The following is a 23,499-nucleotide window of genomic DNA, read 5'->3' as shown; positions in this document are numbered from 1 at the left end:
AGCCAAGTCGTCTGGCCGGATGTATTTAATGGACATTTACATAACTAAGGAAGTTGGAAAGTCGGATTTTCGTATGAAATTTGTTGAGGAAAAAAAATCCAAGAAAAAACCCGTCGAAATAATTGCTTGAATTATGAAAAGTACACGATTTTCAATACATGTGGCAATGCTAATGACATTAATAGAAGTGGCTGCACGGGCTGGACACTCTATGAATAGCAGCATTTAAAAAATGAAGAATAGCATGAATAGTGTTAGGCCCGTGGCTGTCTCTTAAGTGGCAGTTTCTCTAAAATTACTGGCACTTCTTGCTTCGCAATTTTCAATCAGCAGAATACCTCGAGCCTCTAAACAATTTTTAAGAATAACACTCGAATTTTCACAGCTCATCGCAGGTGATTCAGATCCTATAACTTTACGTTAAAGTTCGTCAAAATAATATTGTAAATAAAGCTTCGATTGCACGCACCTAATGCGGTAAAATTTGAAATGAAAAAACTGGTGGAATTATTTGTTATCACAACATTTTCTTCTATACCAAAATTCGATCCGATAAAAACAAAATGAAAGATTCTACATCAAGGATACACTTCATATGCATAACTTCACCTTTAATATCATTTCCCCATATTGAATTTGTATAATAAAATAGTTTTCTTTTGTTTTTCTTCTTTTTCTTATTGTTAAATCTGAGCGGAAACGTTCAAACAACTTAATTGTTAGTAGGTCTGAGTAAAGTGTTGTGGGTTTACTTTGCTTTGTTTTTTTTTTATTAACATGTTAAATATAGTTACGAGGAATTTAATTATATTTATAGAGAGAGATAGATAGAGAGAAGAGATGGGTTAGAATGAGTGTGGTGAGCTATATTGTTAGATTTTTCATTTCATTTTTTTCTTCTTGTTAATTTAAGTTGGTTATTTATTAATGAGAATGTTAATTACATGTTACTGTTTTGGTAGTAGTAAATAATGCATTAAAGATGAGATGTTAACTCACGATTCTTTGGTAAGTTCCTTTTGGTAAGCTATGGGACTTTGAATTGCTTTCAGAAAATCATGCTGTGTTTGAAGAATGTTTGTTATTTTATCCACCCATTCGCGGTACTGTTCCTGTGTTTGTGTTGTCAGCACAAAACTAAGCTCTTGTCGTTGCGGATCCGTTGAACGCAATAAGAATCGGTTGTCACTCAATTTTTCAATTTTCATTTTATTTATCTGGTTAAAGGGGAAAATTTTTTATTAAAATAAATAATTCGACAATTTCCATAATGAAAGAGTGACCCCAACCTGAATATGTGTCTTGTAGATGTATGCGGGATTGGTGAATTGCGTTTTCTTGCCAACAATTTCGGACAAAATTATATTTTGTTCGAAGAGAAATACTTGAAGCTCTTTAGGTTTGCATACGATGCTGGGATTGCCATTATTTGAATCAACTTCTGTGCACAGTAACGGCCCATGTAGAAGTAATTTTCCCTGTGCGGTTATTTTACCTTCGAATTTCTGTAAACGCCCAACATCCATCTGGAGAAATTAGAAAAAAAAATTAGCAAAAGTCATAAACACCCAGCACAAATATGCTTGAATTACCATGTCATTGGCTTCCTTAGGAACTTCCTGTGAAAGATAAAAAAAAGTTTTAATTAGTAATAGAATGCTCAATAGATGCGGAGCTTCTGATGTGCAAGAAGAACTTAATACTGAAATTATCCGTCGTACTCACTTTCATAACATTTATGGCTTCTTGTATATTAGGAATTTCATTGACCAGTCCAGCTCTTTCTGTATGCTTGAGATAATCTCGTAACAGTAGCTCATATTTCATAATTCTCTGTACAGGTTTGATGAGTAGATCACATAACTGAAACAGGAACATCGAATTAGAGTTCACTTCATTCGAATATGATCAACAACATCGACACTTACAACTAACTTATGCTTCAACTTATTTCTAACTTCTTCAAAATATCCCAAATGTTCGGCCACAATATGTTCGGAGACTGGTTTATTTTGACAGTAAATCACATACATACGCAATTTGGGTTTGCATTTCTGTATAAATGGTCCCAAATCAGTGGGACACTGTATACATCGTTGCAGTAACTTTAAGAAAGTGCTGAAAGTATGACACAAATTAAAATCATAAATTCACAACAATCACCAGCAAACTTACTCTCTATGCCATTCATAAATTGCTTCAATGTTTCCAAATATCATTCGTTCTTTGCCTCCTTTTAAATCGTCCGGCAAGGGAATATCACTTTCTGGATCCTTTATTTCACGTATATATCCGTCGACAATTAGGGATAAATCTTGAACGTATGATTCTTCTGTTGTAACCAGTTCACGCAGAGCATACATTCGCTTCTTTAACGACATTTCCACATCGTTCTCTAGGAGATTTTCGTCATTTTCACCATTTTCACTTTCTGGGTCGTGAGGTTTTAGAAATTTTGATTTAGAACTTTCATGCTGCTCCTATATATATGAGACAAATGTAAAGAAATGTAATTAGAGACTGGATGGTTGTCTAGGAAGAGTATTTATTTTTGATAATTAAATGAATTGACAATATGCAATGGAGCTGTTCGTTGGATAGATTGTTATTGGGCAAATTTTATTGCGGTTGCGAATAGCAAAATTATTATTTAAGCGTCTGCAAGGAGCATACCATTTCTTATTGTTTATACACTATTCACATGTGCCGGAAAATTTTCTTACTTCTATACAGCGAACAGATCAATTGCTGAATGGTCTACTCTAAATTGTGACAGTAACAATGGAATAAAATGAATGGAAAATGAATGCGATAGTTTCGATTTTTACTCTAGTATTGATGAATCATTTACCGTATGACTGTTACCACCGACAAACTATTACCTAAAACGCTTATTTACTGTAATGTATTTAGGCCCTCGGTGACGACATTGCTAAAGTATAGCTTCACGGGATTCACCGTTAAGATAGGATGGTTTGCATAGTCTTTCTATTACCAACTTGGATGCAAGTTTTCTGAATTTATCTCGAACTGAAGCTCAGAATCACAAATTTTGACGAAAAACACTAAAAATATGTGCGAAATCCGTTACTATGACGAAATCAATTCAAACCTATAGCTTCAAGTTGTTCAAGTCCCTACATAATTGCAAATAAATTGGAGTATACAGTTCCGGAAATATAACATCGACCTGTGATGTCACTTCATTTAAAAAATCTTATTTTGATTGGCAATCTTGAGTTATTTAACTGCTTCAATTTACTCTCACAAATTATTACTTATGCACTTGCACAGAACTGTTCTGCACTTTAGCGAATTTATTGGATGAATTGTTTTAACGAGTATTCGAGTGACATATTTATTTAATTGTAATGCGACTAGGAAATCACAATAAAAAGTAGGACCAATAACGTGCCAGAAATAATAAACTAAGTAAATTAAAAGAAAACAAAAATTCATCGCTAAAAATATACCATTTTCTCCTTCACAATTTGTTCGATTTCCTCTAAGTCAGTTGGGGCATTTCCTTCCAATGTTTTCAGTGATAATGATGATGTCTACGTTCAGTAACAACAACGATTAATGAAAGTTGAAAGTTTTAGTAACATTTAAAACAAATAGAAACAAAAATGATTTTTGATTTTGAAACACAAAAAGCTTATCTTAAATGCCCAATGATCCAATGATTAAAGAAAAAAAAAAATTATTTCCAAATAACATACCCGCTTGCAGGGACTCTGTTCCACAACCGTTAAGGTTGTAGGTCCATTTGCTACCATTGTCTGTGAATCTTGTATCGGTTTCATTGGTGGAGGCAAATCACATGTACCTTCTTCATCGGCCTCTACATCTTGATGGGCCGACTGTGAATTGATCAATGATTTTGATGGATTGCTGTTGTTGTATTCTTCTTCGGTTTGCTTTTCTGTCGGTAATTTAAACGTTTTGTCTGATCCCTTTTTGACGAGCGGACGTTCGGACGACGCGTTTTTGTCAACTTTTCCTTGTGATAGTTTACGCAAAGGTGGCGGCAACCATTTACGTCTGGAAGAGAATTATAACAATTTTGGTTAGTGGAGCTTACAATTTGGTAATTTTTTGTGCTATGTATGCAGTGGAAAAGTTAAAATTTACAGAAAATTCATTGAAAAAATTGCTGCCTTTTCTCGGCTATGATTTTAACTCTAAGGAAATACAATTTCGAACTGACTCGATCGAACGTTTCAGCGCTAATGCTAGACCTTCGCTAGATTAAACCAACGATGCTGCATCGCACAGAAAAGCTTAACACTTTTTAGAAAGAAAAAAAAAATGTATGCAGCTTATTGCAAATTGCAATGCATATCACCCATAACATGTATACAACCCAGTCCGTAATACAAAGTTACTGTTGCAATCAAATTATAAATTGACTCGGAAAATAAAAAATTTTTATTGGAAAACTTTGAAAAACCTGTACTACAAACAAATCCCTGATTTATTGATTTTTCAAGTGTATTAATGGATTTAATAATTTTCTCGTCTAAATAATTTATGAATTTCAAACGTTCCAAGTAAAATGAAAATCCAACATTTCTTTACATAAAACACACCGTTGAAAACTACATAAACACTATGCAAGATTTATGTTGCTAGGTGCTTCAGAAAAAAGATTATTAAAAAAAAAAAAATCGAAGCGAAACACGAGTGGTGGATCTACTAAAAATCAAATTTTATTTTGATTTGATGAGAAGAGCTTGTCAAGTGCATCTCATTAGTGTTCGGAAACTTTATAAACATCTCATCCCATGATGATGCCTTTCGTTCCGCAGTTATTGAATTCATGTTTTCATTCCATTCAATTCGAATATTCGACAAAGTCGTGGATGCAATTTCATATCATGTTCTACTCAATATAAAATGAAAAATTGTTTGTGAAACTTTCATCAAATCGTCTCCATGCGACGAAAGCAAATGCTGCAAACTTTACATCAGAACATCCAATCATATCGAACGTAAACATCTGCATATTAAAGTTTGTTTGTCTTTGGGATTTCGTTTATTAAGATTTGTTATTATTTGTTTTGTTCCAGTTGTAGCTGGAAAATTATCTTGTTTTGTTACGCTTTTGTATAACCGAACCGAGTGTGGGTGTAATTTGATATGAGAAAGTTGGGAAAACTATAGTTAAATTGTGTCAATGATAACAGGAGAAGCTAAAGTTTGGATAATTGAAGTACTTTATAAAGTTGTCTTGATTCCTTGTAGCGATGAGTTCACGAAGCAAAAGTGGAAACATGGAGATGGAATTTTCATTTTATGTTTGTCAATCTTTCTGTTAGGCATTACGTTTTTCTGCGATATACAAATACGGCATCGGAAAAGTTTTAATCAAAATACAAAGTTAGAACATCAATCTTGCTCAAAGTTTCAAAATGTTTGAGTAATGCACGCACATAAAGTGCTACGTCAATGAAGCACAGAATTAGAATTTCATTAGGCTTTGCATTTGTCGAAAAAAAGAATCAGTTCCACTCCACAGAACCTTGCACAAGACGTATTCGTAAATAATCAAAGTTATCTACTTTGTTAAAAATAACAAAGGTAGGACAAGAATAAAATGTAATGTCAAGATAACAATTACGATTTCAATATTTTTTGTAGGCCACCAAAGATACACTAGTCTACTTTTAACACATTACATACCATATTTAGCAAGTATATAATCACTTATGCGAACTATGTTTTACAGAAAATTTGAAAGAATTGCGGTAACGAAAAAATTGTATTTGGAATATTCAAATTCAATATTTTTTACAGTAAGACCGGAAAGAGATTTTAGTTTGATTGCCGGTAGAGAGACATCCGTTAAAAATTTGATTAGAAACTACGAAAGGAATTTATGGCAAAAAATAGCGAAATATTTTCTTGTTGGCAATAAGAAAATAAATTTATTTTAAAAAAAAATGTTACGTGCGCCACGATCAAGAAACGAGTAATGCAATATTAACACATGAAACTTTCTTATCAAGAATGATGATGTTTTGTTATTTTTATTTTTCTTATCAAGCAATTTCACCTGTCAATACAACACCAGCAACAGCACACAATGTACAAACAGTCGAAACACATGGTTCGCTTTAAATATTTTCAATGTCCGTTAATTGATCAATGTAACAAAACATTTTATTTTACGAAGAGGACACAATACATGCGACTAAAGCTTAAAACAAAACTAAATTGTAAACTTATTTTAATACAAAAATTTTTTTATCGATGTTTTATAATTTTCTTATCGATCTTGTGACAGTTTCAAGCACTTTATTTGCTTTACTCCATTCAACATATTATACACACATTCGTTTTCTTGAGTTTAGCTTGTGGAAGTAAAATTGTAAAATTGCAGTCAAACAACCGTATTATAGTCTTTGTCAAAACAACCGATTGGTAAAATTCGAATTGAAGGAATTACGAACAATAAAACAATGTTGTCCACCGAACTAAATTGTATTTGCTCGGAACAATAGGCAACGACGTACCGAAATGAATTTGATTTCAGTGTTGTACTGGCCTGGCTGTATGTAATACATAGTCGAAAAACTATAAAAATATAAGCTGAACGTATGGTGAAGGAATTAAAATGTCAAATACACACCTGCACTGTGCTGATTTGACTCAAACATTTACACACAAACTGGTCGGGTTATCACCAAAAAAATAAAATGTTTTGACCGACTTGGAACAATGTGTAATCTAAAATGAAATAACCGAGGAAATGATTTTAAATCAAACCATTGCAAATGGTTCGTTTAAATAAAAAAATTGTGTGCTCGAGCTCGAAGCTCTTTGATTTTTCGCAATTTTTTTTTTTTTCGATTTTATATCATAGACGTAAATTGAATGTGTCTTGATATTTCAAACGCACTTATAAGATTTTGTTTGTGTTGGGAGTTTCAAATTTCGCATTGATTACGAAGTTTCTTTTGTAATCAATTCTATTCTTTTCATGGTGAGTATCAGTAGCTCGACCGGAAAACTTAAAGTTTCTGTAAATGAGAATTTTATGATTTTATCGGAATTTTGGAACGGATTTACCTACAATTTCAGAAATAATGTTTCGAAGAATTTTTTTTATAGAAATTTTTCACTAAGATTAAATTACCATCCAACCATCTCAATTGGAGTTGATTAAGATGAAGTTGAGTAAGTGAGATGTAGTGATTATTTTACCGAAGAGAATATTCAGCCGCAAAATTCCCTAAAAAGAATGCCACGGCGGAAATTTTAAATAAAATCTAATCTCAACGTAGTGCTGAATCTTGATCTCAAATGAAAAACAAAACAATTTCCAAACAACATTTCGGCAAGGATTTTTGTTGACGTTTTACATGATACATGACAACTTAATTAGCAGTATTATACGATTATGATCAACAAGCTGAACGAACCTTACTTAGGAATTACTTTGGGATTATAAAAGTCGGAATCGTGACTTAACGAAAGTGTACAACTTAAATTACTTTAAAGAAATGTGTCGTGGCGACTTTATTGATTGTCTCAATGGGACTTTAAATTGAATTAACTTACAACTCAACTTCACTTCTTATTTTTAATTTTATCATGTTCACGGTTTGGCAATTGAATTTTAATGGATGTATGTCTTTTAGAATCAATTGAATGGTTACCATAACACTAATCAATCCTTAGTAATTGACATCAAATATATTTTCCAAAAGAAAAGAAAGAAATTGAAGATTCTCTAATAAATAATAGAACCTATCGTAGTTGCAATTCAATTCTAAATTGAAGTGGATGGCAGAAAATAAAGAGGAAAAGTTTAATAGAAATTCCCATTACACTTTCATTACTTATTTTGAAGCGATAAATGGAAACACATTTTCAATCTATACAATTTCCTTTCATTTAAGATATGGCTTCACATGTGAAATATAGTTACAATGTAAGTAACTGCATACAGAGTGTAAACAATGTATGGTTGGGGTGTTGATTGAATCAAACTATTGTTCACTACAATCTAACTTAGGGATCAAAAATTATTACCAATTCAGTGTGAGTAGAGAAGTCTGAAATGATTCCGTCTTCGCTTTAAATTACTATTTTCAACAAAATGTAAACTGATGTAATACATCAAAGTTTTTGTTTGTCATGTTAAAATTCGGCACTGTTACCATAAACAACAAATTCTTTACACAGATATTTACTATAGCATAAGTATTTTAAGTACAACATTCACTCTATTTACTTTATAAATTATTTTATCTACAGCTAACAGATAGCAATATTCATGTCTTCAAAGTACGATGGATGTACGATATAGAAATACAGACAGATCAGTGAGACCCAACCAATTCCTCAACACTTTATTTAACGTTCAGGTTTAGGAAACCGAGTCGATTGGCAAATAATTACCGCATGCATCTTTCCTCTGTGAGACAGTAAAAATACGAAAATTCAATACCATCTGTTTGCCATAAACAAATATAAATTACACATAAAATTCTGTGTCATTGCCATCGTGTGTTTTTATTGAAGAGCAAATAAGAAGGAGTTTTGGACACTATTAGATTGTTGTTAAATAGATGGGATGACAATTTTATGTTTGGATAATTATTTAGTTCGCTACACAAAACAAATACAAACGAAAAATTATTATATGAAAAATACTTTTGAGTAGACGATTCATAAAACGGATGTGGAAAATACGAAACTAAAATATTTGTAAACATTTCCTTGAAATGGTAATCTTTTGACAATTTAACTTACCCACTAAATCCTCGTCGTTTGTTGATCGGGGATGCAGTATTTGCGGCCGAATTTTCTCCTGATATTGTCAAATCTGAAATGTGGGAAAATTATTTTTTAGTGCTGGGTTTTATGGTAAGTTCGGTTTGTCGGATATTCAAATTCAATCGGGGCTTGTGGTAGAAACATTAAATAAATACAACGATATGGTATGTCGTGTAATCTAAGTCAATCTTATTGCAATTCATATTGCAAACGACTTCTCTTGTTTTGACTGGAAACTTTTGAGTATCGACTGGTGTTTGATACAAAATCTTTTACTTCTTAGCTTTACAGTACGATTTCCCATAGATGGAAATTTTGTTGTCGATAACACATGTTACAGCCGTATCTAAAATGTTCACCCCTTATTGTGTGCTTTTTAAGTATTTAATGGTGGTTCTGTACGCGAGAGTCAAGGTAAAATTAAGTATTCATCTGAAATTGTGTTGTTTGTTTTAGTTAGTTTTTCCTACTACACGGTTGGTTTGAAACGAGATTAAATAGGGACCGCCGACCACCAATAATTTTTTTTTCATATTTATAATAAGTGATGGACAAGAACTTCACACAGGAAAAAATTAGCCCAAACCCCTGAGCCGTTTCTGAGAACCAGTGGATGCGACTACCACAAGCAGTCAGGTACAGCCTGAGCACATATTTTAATTGGGATCGGTAGAGGGAACAATTCTAAGATATACCGTGTAAAAATTATTTCTTTCGATCATCTGCTCTCGGAGCAACAACAGTTGAAAGTCGAAATTTCCCCATTTTCGAAGAGTAATATATCCCTGACAAAGTGACCAAGACAGCCAGTTAAGATTGATTCTAGACGCGGTTAGTAAGCTCTTTCGAATGGCGAAAAAAGTTTTTTGAAAAAGTTCTTTTATGTTACATTCTCAGAGAAGTTACTTTTTCCGCTGCCCTCGGTGAAATTCATCCACTTCTGTTCCCTTCTGGTAGCCTTCACTCTACTTCTAACGATACCAAACATGCCATACTTGATCCACAACAAGTACTGTTGATGATTCAGTTTTTCAATCGAAGTCACTCTACTCGCAAATCTGGAGCCCTCGAAAACGAAATTATTAAATTTCACTATTACATGACTTTTACTTATGTATATTGATGGTACCGACTCAGAAAGTCATTAAAGTCTACTTTTTTTCAAAAAAATCTTGAAATTTAATAATTTCGTTTTCGAGTGCTCCAGATTTGCGAGTAGAGTGACTTCGATTGAAAAACTGAATCATCAACAGTACTTGTTGTGGATCAAGTATGGCATGTTTGGTATCGTTGAAAAGCCTATTCTTCAGGCTACAATATAAGCGACAAATTAGTTGGAAATAAGGCTACCAGAAAGGAACAGAAGTGGCCGAATTTCACCGAGGGTAGCGGAAAAAGTAATTTCTCTGAAAATGTAACATAAAAGAACTTTTTCAAAAAAACTTTCTTCGCCATTCGAAAGAGCTTACTAACCGCGTCTAGAATCAATCTTAACTGGCTGTCTTGATCACTTTGTCAGGGATATATTACTCTTCGAAAATGGGGAAATTTCGACTTTCAACTGTTATTGCTCCGAGAGCAGATGATCGAAAGAAATAATTTTTACACGGTATATCTTAGAATTGTTCCCTCTACCGATCCCAATTAAAATATGTGCTCAGGCTGTACCTGACTGCTTGTGGTAGTCGCATCCACTGGTTCTCAGAAACGGCTCAGGGGTTTGGGCTAATTTTTTCCTGTGTGAAGTTCTTGTCCATCACTTATTATAAATATGAAAAAAAATTATTGGTGGTCGGCGGTCCCTATTTAATCTCGTTTCAAACCAACCGTGACTATAAACCCAACGAGAAAATTTTAAAAAAGAAACGGATTACGGTCATCGATTGAGTTGAATGTGAAATGAAATCATGAAAAAAACGTTAAAAACGAAAAGCAAATTGATCTAAGCGTCGTGAACATAGACCATAGAGTCGTTGTTTCATTTTAAATGAGAATTTTATGAGGAAAATAAAATCATGTAGAAACGAATGTCCTCGTCGTGTTCTAATGGAAAGTATGAAACATTTTCAGCATTATAATCCATTTATAAAGTCAACTGAGAGCGTGCAATTTTTAGTTCAATAGCCAAGTTGTAGTGGCTAATGTTGAAAAGACACGAAACTTCAATGACAGTGTACTGTATGTATGCATATATGCATTATAAGTTGTATTCTGCTCTATAATGTTAAAATTGATACAGAGCCAGCATTTTATGTTTGTAGTGTTACAATAAAGACTGAAACAAGTGTTTCACTCTTCAAATTTGAATATTTAAAATTGAGTTAAATTTAAATCGTTATCGACATGTTAACAATACCATTTTTTGATTCACTTCAATTTCTAAATACATCAATTAAATTACCAACATAGAACATAGCGAAGCAATATGTCAATCAATCGAATCAAAAGTTATTTAAAAGACAACGTTTATGAATATTGTAGTTTTGTTATACACAAAGTCTTCATGAAAATCATAAATTTTTGACCGACAATGACGCCGTTTTCAGGATTGTTTTATGACACATCTACACCATCCAGGCCAAGTTATTCTAAAATGTTGCCAAAATTTTCACAGGTCGCCTTTAAGAAGGTACGTACAGTATTTGTGACGCAAATTTCTTTTATGAAAAGTATATTTTGTACATGGGCGACACGAACATACGAGCTTGTTACTCATCACACTAGTTATTTTTTTATAAAGGCACCGAAAAGTCTGCGTAATGTTTTTGTTTGTTGGGGCGTTCAAAGTATGTGCTTAAGAGTCGAGTCTTTGTCTCATTTTCGATAGTTCTTTGGAGTTGGATTCGATAATGTCAAAACTTTTTGCTGGATTTTTTTTTACATCACTTTTTTACTTTTATTGCGATTCAGACTAAAAGTATTTTTCTTGCTTTATTGTTTGTCGAACCAGACGTGAGCAGACGTTAAAAAATATGATTTGCATCCGTTATTGTAATATACGAGACCGAAGGTTTGATACACTTGCTTTCGATGACTAAATTATAAAAAAGCTGTACTCTCAAAAAACGCATTAAACAATATTGCGAAGCGATAAAAACAGAGCGACCTTAAGTTTGAAACATGTCTTTCTGTACACAGAAAAATTGATAAATTGTTAAATGATTCACATTGTGAGGATGTGAGGCATAATAATTTCAAACTGATTGTTCTTTGTGTTGCTATAATTCATTTTCTGAACTTCCTTAAAAACATTCCAACGCTGTGAGTTGTTAGTGTATTATCGCAGATATCATGTTGTGAATATGTTGACCATGTTAATGTTTCAATTCTAAAAATAATGTTTTTCTTTTGCTTCTATGTTGTTGCTTCTACATATATACAAAAATATCCACAAATCGTCTTATACAATCAATTTATGAAGAGAGATGAGCACCGAATAAACTGTGTGTCTTATATGAATTAAAATTAGATACACTTCACTCACGTCAATGTCTTTTGGTTGAGCGTTTTTTTTTTGTTTTGTTATTTTACTCGTTATTTAGGATTCATTATTTGTAAGAAAAACTTTTGTGGATTTCTGTGTTTGCTTTCGTTCTATAATGTTTTTCTTTTTAAGTATAGCGTGAATAAAGTATATAATTAATTAGTGGGTATGGAAGTTGTATCCGCTTAGTATTAATACACTTTTTCATAAGAAATTTAATTAGTAATAATTAAGTTTATTTCTGTCAATGTGGTAACACACATTCTCTTCGGAAAAAGAACTACAATTAAACACATTCCCTGGTTGTATTTATGTAAAATGAGTTGTTGTATTTATGTAAAGTAACTAAGAATTGATAACACGTTATGTTACAACTGGTGACAGGTGACTTACACGACTCGCAATAATGGTTTCTGAAATGTAACGGTCGTGCGTTCGACCCTTTCAATAAAAAAAATAAAGATACTCAACATAACAATACAGCACCTCTTCAATATCGCACCTCTACACTAGTACACTACCACCAGCGATTTTAAAGTCTGTCTGATGATTCTTCCTACGAAAAATTCGATTGTTATTCCCTGGCTTGGTGGACATACCGTAATTGTTTACTAAAAAACTTCTAAGCACTCACTTGATCTACCGACGCAGTCCCCTTTGAAACCGATAAAAGACTGAACGTAAAGAATGCTAGTCTGTTGATAGTAGTACATCGGCAATGAGGAAATTATCTTCAAACATTAATCTCATTAACATTCATAATTATGAAACTAGCTGCACATTCCTTCATGTTATCAGCCAGGAAAATTTGTTGTGAAGCATTGTCAGAAATGAAAGCAACAATTTGTTTATAAAAAATGTACTGAGTCAGCTGTGTCGCTGTGTGACAGCAAAGCTAAATTCCTTATAATTCCGTAGTTCTAGGACAATGGAGAGTGTAGATCATGATAACGTCACCTATTTTTAGAAACTGAAATCTGGTGAAGTCAAATATGTTATAGATGCCGAAATGAGTTAACTTAGGTCTAAAACGAAGTGGAAGCAGGAGCATTGGCATAATGCCTAACTCATTGTCTTTGAACAATCACAGAACTTGAATCCAACAGGAAAAAGTTCTTACTATAGGTATGTTACAAACAAAAGCTTAACCCTCCACCTCAGGAAAAAAATCTTCCATGAGATATCAGCATTGAGTCAATGGCATTGACCCATATTTTCGAGAAGCGATTTTTTTTTTTTTTCAAAAAGTTTCTTTAGTTTCGGAGCTATTCGACCTGTTCGGGCGAAAATCAGCTTTTCCATTTTCCAGTAAATAGATTTGTTCCACAGTTTTGTATTCCATACATTGCAAAACAAAAATTTTCCATTAAAATCTAAAAACGAACGGAGCTGTTTTATAGCCGACACGAACGCTCCTCGACTATGTAAAATAAGTACATTTTTCAAAACAGACGATTGAATTTGTAATGTATGTGAGCAAAGCTCATGATTACAAAAAAGAACAGGTAGCCTAAAACATCATATTGCTATGCGCGATCTTTCTTGGTTATAAAAAGATTTTTTTATTTCCACTTTAAATTTTTTTGAATGAAATAAAAATTCAAGGTCATAATTCACATTAGCGCGTGGAAAATCCCTGGCTTTACAATAGTTCTTTGATCAAACTCAAGCGGTACATACGATTAAGAAATGTATTAAACTAGTGATTCTGATTAGTCAGGATCAATCGTATGTTTATAACAAATGCCTTGATTGATATTTAATTCCATAAATTTGATGTTTGAATTAAACTTTTTTCGAAACGTATTGCTAGGTCAAAGCTACTGGAGATGATTGGCAAAATAATTGACTCATTTGCGAATAATCTCTGTGCGAAAGAGACATACACTATGAGGAAGTATCCAATAAAACTGAGTATGTCACCGTCATTACTTTGAATTAATGCGCTTAAATTGTACGAGATTGAAACAACAGATTTTTAACGCTGCGTTTTATTGAATAGTGCAAACAAATTTGTTACAATAATTACGCATGAAATCGTTCATTAGCAAGCCCAATATCATCTTTTCCAGTTTTAAATTAAGAATGCGAATTGAAATTTTTAACTCAAATTAAGTAAGCCTATAAGATCGTAGTGCTATATCACGAATCTATTCTTCATCCAACGCATTTTCTAAATTCTTTCTGTCGACTTCAGAGCTAATAACTTTAATTAATGTTAATAACAATATTCAAACTTAGAAATGCCACAACTTTGGATAATGGGTGAAGGTCAGGATTTCAATGATGCGGTTCTTGCATCTGACGTTTGCTGATTCCGAATTAAAATTTAGATTGTCCGCGTGATAACCACTGACTCGTTGTGAATATTTTTAATTTTTTTTGTTGGAATGTTAAAGGCGTAATATTAAAGAAAAAATCTCACGACGACGTACATTTTTCCTGCAAAGTTTTTTTTATTTGATATAGCCACTTGTCTGCTTTTATCGTCAGTTGTGAATTTGTGAGTATATTGTTATATAGAATTTCTAGTCACAACAATTTTTGTTCGGTGTGTTAAAATCTTTAGCTGTTTATTCTGCGACGCTAATTTGATAATTGCTAGGACAATCGAAAACTTCATTTTTTGGCGTTGTCTGCTTACATATTAACTACTGATGCAGCTTCCACGAATAATATTAATACTAAATTGTAAAATGTAGACACACAGTCACTTTCAGCTTGATTTCCGCGCACTTATAGAATAATCAAAACCCAAATTGGCACAGTTTTTGGTACTGAAAAAAATAAAAGTGAAAAAGAGGTAGTCCTAGATCGCCTAATCCTAAACCTTTAAATTATGCAGTCCTTTACATAATAAATCACCAACCTGACGACAATGTGCGTTGAAACTTTTGATAAAATCCTTTCAAGTCGATTAAAGATGACGATTTATTGAAAGACTGTGGATACAGAGACTTTTTATCACATTTGTTTGCACTACTATTTTCATTGTCAGTTTCGTCATCATATCGACATTTTGACAAGCTTCTACCCCGTCGGAATTCTCTCAGTGAAAATGATGATCGAAAACTTCGGTTTAACGACGGTGACCTAGACACTTTACAATTATCGTCGTGAATATCATCGTTTTCAGACAGAATTAATGGCACCAATAAACTTCTTGTTTTTCGATTTCTTTTCGAATCACTGCACTTCGTACTAGCCATTTTATCTAAATTATTTTTATCTACAATTTATTGCCACTACTACAGATGTTCCACGGAATATTCATGTTTTATCTTAATCATCTACAATCGTTTCTGACAAACTGAGTATTTCAACGCGTATACCGACGTAACAATGATACTACTAATATTGTCGAATGCACAACATTGGCTATAACGTTCTCGACCGAGATTTATTTTTTTGTTTTACTCTGATTTTTATTTTTTCAAATTAAATTCAATTAATAAAGCGCCACGACTAATTTAAATTTAAATGTATGAATGTAATGAGCGCAGACGAAGAAAAGTCTTGATTCTCTGACACCTTACAAATTTGTTGTTTGGCCAACGACTGAATCTCTACTACATCGACGATAGAACAAATTAAAAATTTACACACGAAAAATCGCACCAACAACGGTCGTTGTGTAAATTATAGTGAGAAGAAAAATTATATTTTACATACTTAATGGTGTATGGTGTGTCATATTTATGTATGTTCTATATCAAAAATGATACAAGAGGAGAGGAAAATGTGAAATTGACTTTATCATTGGTATAGAATACTCGAGCGGCCGAACGAAATCAATCAGATCTTCGGTAAATACGACAACAAAGAGTTAAGGAATTAGTCGAATTGAAGAAACTACTTCCGAAAGAAACCGGAAAAGACTAAACAAGAAAAGGCTAACAGACTACTACAGATCGAAGGTAACACATTCCTATTCCAAACTCATTCAGAGGTTTTTCGTCAAGATATAATAGTAAACGTTTTCTAGTTAATAAATAAACATTTCCCACAAAATAAATATTTCGGATCACTTTAACACTTCCAACACGTAGGAGTGAGTGAATCTGCTAAAAATGTTTAATTGTTTTGCAAACATACAGGGGGGATTACTGATATCTCGCTACGGTGTAATGAAGCAATTGTTGTACCACGAAATATACTTTTCTTTTGTATACAGTTTTGAGAAAGAAAATTTATTTCGCATGAAACCATCGTTACTGTATCAATAAGCACACGTTGTTCTTTCGTTTACAGTCGTGTGGATTTTATTCACCAAATGACATTTTCCTTGTACTTTTTTTTCTGGCACTGCTGGAAAACATCTTTTATACATTCTTGTAGAACTCTTTAGTCTGTCAAAAATGGCAATTATCAAGGTTTGAGCACTTTTTTTACGATGTGTTAATGAGACATGTGTGAAATTTGGTCCATACTAAAAAAATACCAACCGGACGAATTTCATGCTGCATTCGCGGTGAAATATGGAATTTGATAAACAAATGTCGCTTGTTCAAATATAAAATATGGATGTGACATACATGTTTAGGTTACAACGGATTAATTAATCGACACGGTATTTATTTTTGGATAAAAGAAAATAAAAACAAATTAACGACGCAAAATTAATTATTAAAGAAACACATGACGGCCTTATGTGAATTTGAGATATTGGAAGACATGAGGGACGAAATATAATAATTGAGACTCACCATTGCTTTCCGGTTGTTCTTTTTCAACTTCCAATCCTCGTCTAGCCACTCCTTTTGAACTAGGAGGTGGTTTTAATATGGAAATCGGTACCAATCCTTCATGCGTTCCACCATCACCACTTCCCATCGGACCCAACCGAACTAAACAATATTCGGATGGTTCTGTATTTGGTGTGTCTATTATTTCTACCTGTTGACCTTTTGTGACAGACACTTCATTTGTTCCAGGTGTTGCCGTGTAGTCGGAAATGACCCATGTCATTTCAAGAACAGCAGCCTAGAAATTTAAAATTATCCCAAATTATGTCGGATCGATAATGTTGTGTATTAATGTAGATTATGCGAATGAACCAGTCAATGAATTAACCTTTTATAAATAGTGTATCGTTACGTAACGATTTAATCTGATACTTCTTTTGTTTTAGGTATCGCATAATGATTGATAACAAATCTTGAACTCTGGCTATGGTCATCATTCATTACTGACGCCGTTGTCAATAACGGATAATTAGGCGTTTATAAAAGGTCTGATTTCAACGATTTGTTTACACTTGACAAGTTCTTCGCAAAACATAATTATGAGCATTACAATAATCTGATTAAAGAAAAACTGTTTCGATTCAAGCGCAATAAAGACGTCTGAATTTTCAGATATCCAGCTTGCCTCTCACTTCTCAGAGATAAGAAGTTATGAAGTAATAGTTTGTAATTGTAATTTTCGTTAAAACTGGAAGGTAACCTGATAATTATTGGACGATTGACGAAAAAATCGGAAAGATCCAGGTGAATCAATTGTGTGTTGTCGCGAAAGGCCAGCGTGTGGCGAACTAACGCTATTTTGTCGAAACCATGGTAACGATATTTTCCGACGTCCCTTTTGCGATTTTGTTGGCAATAAACCCTGAGCACCACTCATATTTTTTTTGTTTTTTGTTTTTTTTTTTTTAACTAAATTAAATAAAAACGTTACACTTGCAATGCATAAAAACTTTTTTTTTATAAATTTTATTTTAAAATTTAATTATCACAAACTGAATTTATCGTGTAAGGACAACTTTTCACGTAGGTATAATTTGTACTTTGTACATTTATGTTTGGATGGTTTGATTTGGCATCAGAGAAGTTCTTATAATTTAAAAAATTGTGCTAATAAAAACGGATTTCACTCAAGGTACATTATTTATCTGAGTTTTAAGAACAAATTTTAAAAAATTGAGCGACGTATTTTCGTTTTTCGCTTTTCTAATAACCATTTTCGACGGAACACTGTGAAACAATTGTTATTTTATCATGAAAAAATTTGTTCGATTTAATGAGGCGGTGAAAATCGTTTCATATGCACTCAATCATACCGAGAGAGAAATGTAGTGAGAAGATTGGAATTAAAAATAGCTCAAAGAAATTTTTTTTCAATTCAATTTTTATTTTTTATGTGTACATTTCCCACAAAAAAAACATTATCAAATGGGTGTAATACTGTTGGACATATTAATTTCCGTAACGAAGAACATTATATCATTCCATTTAAACAAAAAAAAAACATCCTCTTTGCCCAATACAAAAAATAAACTCAAACACAAGCCCATTTATAAACTGACACGCTACCCCCCACATCCACCGCACATACATAATAAAATATCTGCATTGTATTCGATCGACTTCAATGAACCGGAAAAAGAAAATCCTTTGTCGCGAGAACAACAGCTTTTGCCAAGCATAGACAAAAAATCAGTTTATTGTAATATCATATGGATGGATATGTTGGATACACAAATCAATATCACCATTATGCATACATCGATCTGACCAAAAGGAGATATTCAATTCAAATATGTCACAATGGTTTAGGATGAGCGACAAAACCGTTATAATTAAAGTAGTCCCTCGGCTTACGAATCTGAGATTAATTCAGGATTATGTTGTTTGTGGGTGTTGAAATTTTTTAGAAATAATTTCCGGAACACATGAATGTGTGAGAGAAAATCATTAATTTGCGGATATTTGTTATAAATATTTGAATGGCATGAGACATGTTGTAGGGAAAAGTCAATTCCAATCAAATTGAGTTTAGGAATTTATGCAGGACTTGCTTGCAACGAAACAGAGTTGAGAACAAAAGGGGGAATGCGAGTATTGGCAAGACTCCATAGATGGTTAGAATGGTATATAATAAATTTAAAATGACTGATAAGTGGGGAAATTTTTGCAATAGTTCATTGAAATTAATGTGTTCTAAATTCTAATATTTTATGTTTTGTTAAGTTCTTCTTTTGTGACATTATTCACCTCGGTCTCGCCTCAGATCACAAAAACTATACTTTTCATCCCTATACTTATGTAAAAGAAACTATTATCAAGTCTAAAAACCTATGGCAGTATAGCAGTGATTGATAGATTTTAGTTCAAAATTGTGTGAGAGTAAAATGAAGGCAAAATAAAATGATCGAGTCTGTTTTTTGACAATTGAATTTCAATTGTCAAAAACAAGACTCGATCATTTTATTTTGCTTTTACGTTAGTCAAACAGTAATTATTTTCACAAATTAATTTTAAAAAAACCCGCCAATAGTAGTAGTCGATCAAAAATTGAACGTCACTGTTCTTTGTTAGAATTCGTAGAAATCCGACATTTTGACTGTGGTTCATTGCGTAAAAGTCCGTCACTTTTCGTCTGAGCTTGGATCATTAATTAAACAGATTCTAAGTTGCTTATACGTGTATTGTACGTGTTAAAATATTTGTCAGATAAAAACAATCCGCCTCAACAATGGAATTTTTCCAACGTCCTGACGCCTTTAATGTATTTGATTACTTATGGCCAAACGATTTGCTTTCATTGTCAAGCACGTGCAAAGTTCTGAGAGAAACAGCAAATTCATATTGCTCGCGTAAAAATCAACTTGAAACGTCACCGTCGTCATCAACAAGAAATGTTAATGCTGAGGAATATCCAGAAACTTGTCGGTACCTACGATGGTGGTTACGTCACTGCATATACTGCGAAAAAGGAATGGAAATATCGAAATGTTTGGACGTGAAGAAGGATCTCGGTTTCGTTCCAGAATCATTGAAGGGCTACACGCTAATTCCTATTTGCAGCAAGAATTGTGCCTACAATTGGCCATATTTGAAGAAAATTACAAAAACAGATGCAAAAAGTCGTTATTCACTCAACGACAAGGAACTGAGTGGCATTCGCTGTTTCCAAAAAAGGAATCCGGTTTACAGAAGTGCAGCACCAATGAGACTGTTTTTCGAATCGGAAGTCGAATTGGCCGCCATGGCTAAATTTAAAGTCGGCAGTCGTCATGAACTATTGGTTTTTTTGAATCAACGTCGCGAGAAACGGGCTACTCGCACCGATGAAATCCGGAGAGCTAAACAACTCACTCAAGAGGAACGGAAGAAAGAATTGAAAACAGAACTTGAGAAGCAGGGCCTTCAATTGAGATCTGATTCTGAAATTGCTGAGTTGTACATAAGCAATTCAAAGCGTGCATTTTCATTAACTAAATCAGTGGAACTGATTCGTCGAGCCCATATCGTTCATCAACATGTCGGCGAATACTATTGCTACTATTTAGATCAAGCGTATCAAAATTTAAAGGAAGATCACTTTTATGACCATGAAACTTGGTCTGACATGTGGAAAGAAGAAAAAATGTTTGTCGAAGAAAAGGCGCTGAAATTCTTTGCGAATGCAAAGGAAAATCAAGCCCTAGAAGAAATTCGGAAGTGTGAATGTGGGGAGCCGCTATTTAATGAAGAAGAATTGAAGAAATTTCGAAAGGCGAACAACTTGAAGAAGTCGCAGAAGAAAAAGTAAAGAATTTTCGCAGAATGCGATGAATATGAAGAAGATTTATAAATCTAAATCTTTCATTTTGAAATAAATTTTTGTTTGGACAAAAGCTTTTTCTTATTCCTGTGGAAACGTGGAACGTGCCGGAAGAAAGAAATATCATGAAATATGAAATTTCAAAACTTAAAATTGAATGGACACTGGTCATCTCTTCCCGTTATATTAGTATCACTATACAGTGCACGCAAATGTGCATCTGACCATTCGCTTCATATCACATGTACTTGTTTTCAATTAATGTTTTTTCTAAAGTAAATATTGTTCGTGTTAAAATAGTTAGTTGGCTGATAAGAACGTAATATGATTGCGAATCATTAGATAAGATAATGGGTGTATACTTAGATTTTGCTGTGTTTACAAAATAATTATTGAAATACCGTAATAAGATTTCGAAAGTTCGAAAATATAATATTATCGATGAAGAACCTGTTGTTTGTGGCAGGAAAAAAGTTCATTAATATTGATTATGGCATTCATCACATGCATGGAAAATGATGACGTAATCGAATGACTAAATGATGGTAATGACTACCAGACCAATATATTCTATAATTAGACTTTTAGCTCGTTTTCTGAATGAAATATGAAAAGCGTGAAACAGTTCCAGATTTTTCCACCTGTACATAAATTGCAGACATTATGGGCGTATTTACCCAGAAAGTAAATATCGGCGTGAAAATCATGTCGTGATTGTCATTGTTTTGAGAATCGAAGGTGGACTCGCTTGTTTGTTGAAAATGTTTATGCACACCCACTGCTAGGAATAGAAGTCGTACAATAATAACAGTAGTTACCTAAAGATACATTTCAAATTTAGCAACCTTTAATGGTTGCAATTAAATAGTAATTTTGCCTAGAAATGAAGTTATAATCAAATAACTCGTAGCATTCTAAATTTGGAAAATATTCACAACAATAATGAATTCCCGGAACTTTTCCATTCGAAATGCATACAGGTGAATTAATGACCTCAACCATACAACAGATACAACACAGAATTCGCAGAATGTTTAATTTCAAATCGTCAATGGCTAATTTATCAGATCTTTTCCTCATAATGAAATATTTTCAATGAAACTCCCACAACTGAGCTGATATTTGATGAACACACAACATTTCCAGGAATTTAAAAGAAAAAAAATTATTTTCCGAACCAACCATCGTATTTAATAGCAACTTTATTGACCTAGGGCTTGCGTTGACATTTATCTATTGCTCAAGTAAAAAAAAAATATCCAATACACCCACTGTGTGATGTGGTAATACACAATGTTCACGGTATGAGAGCTACCATTTAATTGTAATTGGTACTTGAAGCACTGTTTTTTTTTCCTTAATAAAACGACAATGGCGCTATGTATTTAAATAATATATGATATCAACACTTAGGGGAAAGCGACGATTAATTTATTTATGAATTTATGATAATGAATTAAATTGAAGACAAAATTCACATTCTATGTATTTAAGATAAAAAAAACGCCATGTTCGAATTTATATGAAGAATGTTAACAAGAGATATAATATGTGACAACGAAAAATAGAATTTTTGTATGGATACGTTCGGTTAGAATAAGGATGGGCGCGGGTTGTCTTTCTCGGTAAGTCGATTTTATGTTGCAATAAAACGAATTTCCTCTGTTCTTTTTTTCATTAATATTTTACTTGAACATTCACTTGCTTAAAATGCACAATTCAATTGATTTATCAATTATTTTTTTTTTCTAAAACACAAGTACGTGAATTAAGAGCGTCTCTGTTTCAAGGCTCTCAAATTCAAATAAAATGAACAAAACACTTGAGCATCATCCACACTGTTATCAACAAGCTTTAGTTAATCAATTTATAACCATTTGTCTTAGTCGACATTAAAGTAACTGAAGGAAGGTATGTAGACCGAATTTACTAATTTTTCCCGTAAAATTATCATTTCACTTGAATTCATTTACTGGTGACAATAAACGAACCGAAAAAAATATTGTTAAAAAGTTTTAGAGAAAAGATTTCGATTGAAGTGAATGGCTGAAGAATGATAATAGTGAAAATGTTTTAAAAAAAAGCTTTCCGGTACACCAAGTAGACATCGACCGAATCTCTGTTAATCTACAAAGCGACTGCTCTACGGTGACCTTTATGACATGAGCAGAAGTTGATGGTGGCCATAATACAAATTGAAGGGCTTTTGCTCTATATAGAAATCGTTAGGTCTGAATCGACGACGAAAAAATATTTTCGGGGAGAGTACAAATGCGAGAGATACGTCACTGTATGTTGGAGGAAGATAAGGTAGCAAAAATGTGGAGCCGATATCTTGTACAAAATAAAAAATAAAAATGAAACACACACGAAAGGACAGAGAAAAAAATGGTTTGTATTTATTCAGCTGGAAAGAAACGAATGATTTGTTATTGAATATTATCAGTTATTGACGACAGTATAGGCGATACAAATTGTTTGATAAAAATGCCAATGCAAGAAAAATTGTCGCGATTTATCATTTTTTTGGGTAAGTAAATTTCAGTATCAAAGGAACACTTTATCATGAATTATGGATACTCTCCCATATTCGTCGGTTTTTCTCAACTGATTAGCAGACGTAACCACGCATGAGCTGAATTTCGCTCAGACACAAAAACATTTTCCAATACTAGTGGTGATGG

General features: G+C 33.0%; 1 protein-coding gene across 7 annotated transcripts in view; it reads right to left on the bottom strand.

Moving 5' to 3' along the window:
- The window catches only part of LOC119073246 (kalirin), a 41,723-nt gene that overhangs the window by 6,027 nt on the left and 12,197 nt on the right, over positions 1–23,499 (bottom strand). For 6 of the 7 annotated variants that reach the window (XM_037178574.1, XM_037178575.1, XM_037178577.1 and 3 more), the window contains 10 exons: positions 16,978–17,254; positions 8,764–8,836; positions 3,723–4,044; positions 3,474–3,557; positions 2,176–2,480; positions 1,929–2,118; positions 1,726–1,863; positions 1,593–1,619; positions 1,290–1,526; positions 1,000–1,217 (listed from right to left, as the gene is read on the bottom strand). In XM_037178574.1, coding sequence (XP_037034469.1) covers positions 1,000–1,217; positions 1,290–1,526; positions 1,593–1,619; positions 1,726–1,863; positions 1,929–2,118; positions 2,176–2,480; positions 3,474–3,557; positions 3,723–4,044; positions 8,764–8,836; positions 16,978–17,254 — 1,871 coding nt within the window. The remainder of the gene's footprint in view (positions 1–999; positions 1,218–1,289; positions 1,527–1,592; positions 1,620–1,725; positions 1,864–1,928; positions 2,119–2,175; positions 2,481–3,473; positions 3,558–3,722; positions 4,045–8,763; positions 8,837–16,977; positions 17,255–23,499) is intronic. The other variant, XM_037178576.1, reaches the window with a different exon arrangement.

This window comes from Bradysia coprophila, unplaced genomic scaffold (genome assembly GCF_014529535.1).
Source record: "Bradysia coprophila strain Holo2 unplaced genomic scaffold, BU_Bcop_v1 contig_138, whole genome shotgun sequence".
NCBI classification, from domain to species: Eukaryota; Metazoa; Arthropoda; class Insecta; order Diptera; family Sciaridae; genus Bradysia; species Bradysia coprophila.
The sequence above is the reverse complement of the archived record's forward strand: the minus strand, read 5'-3'. Positions and strand labels throughout refer to the sequence as shown.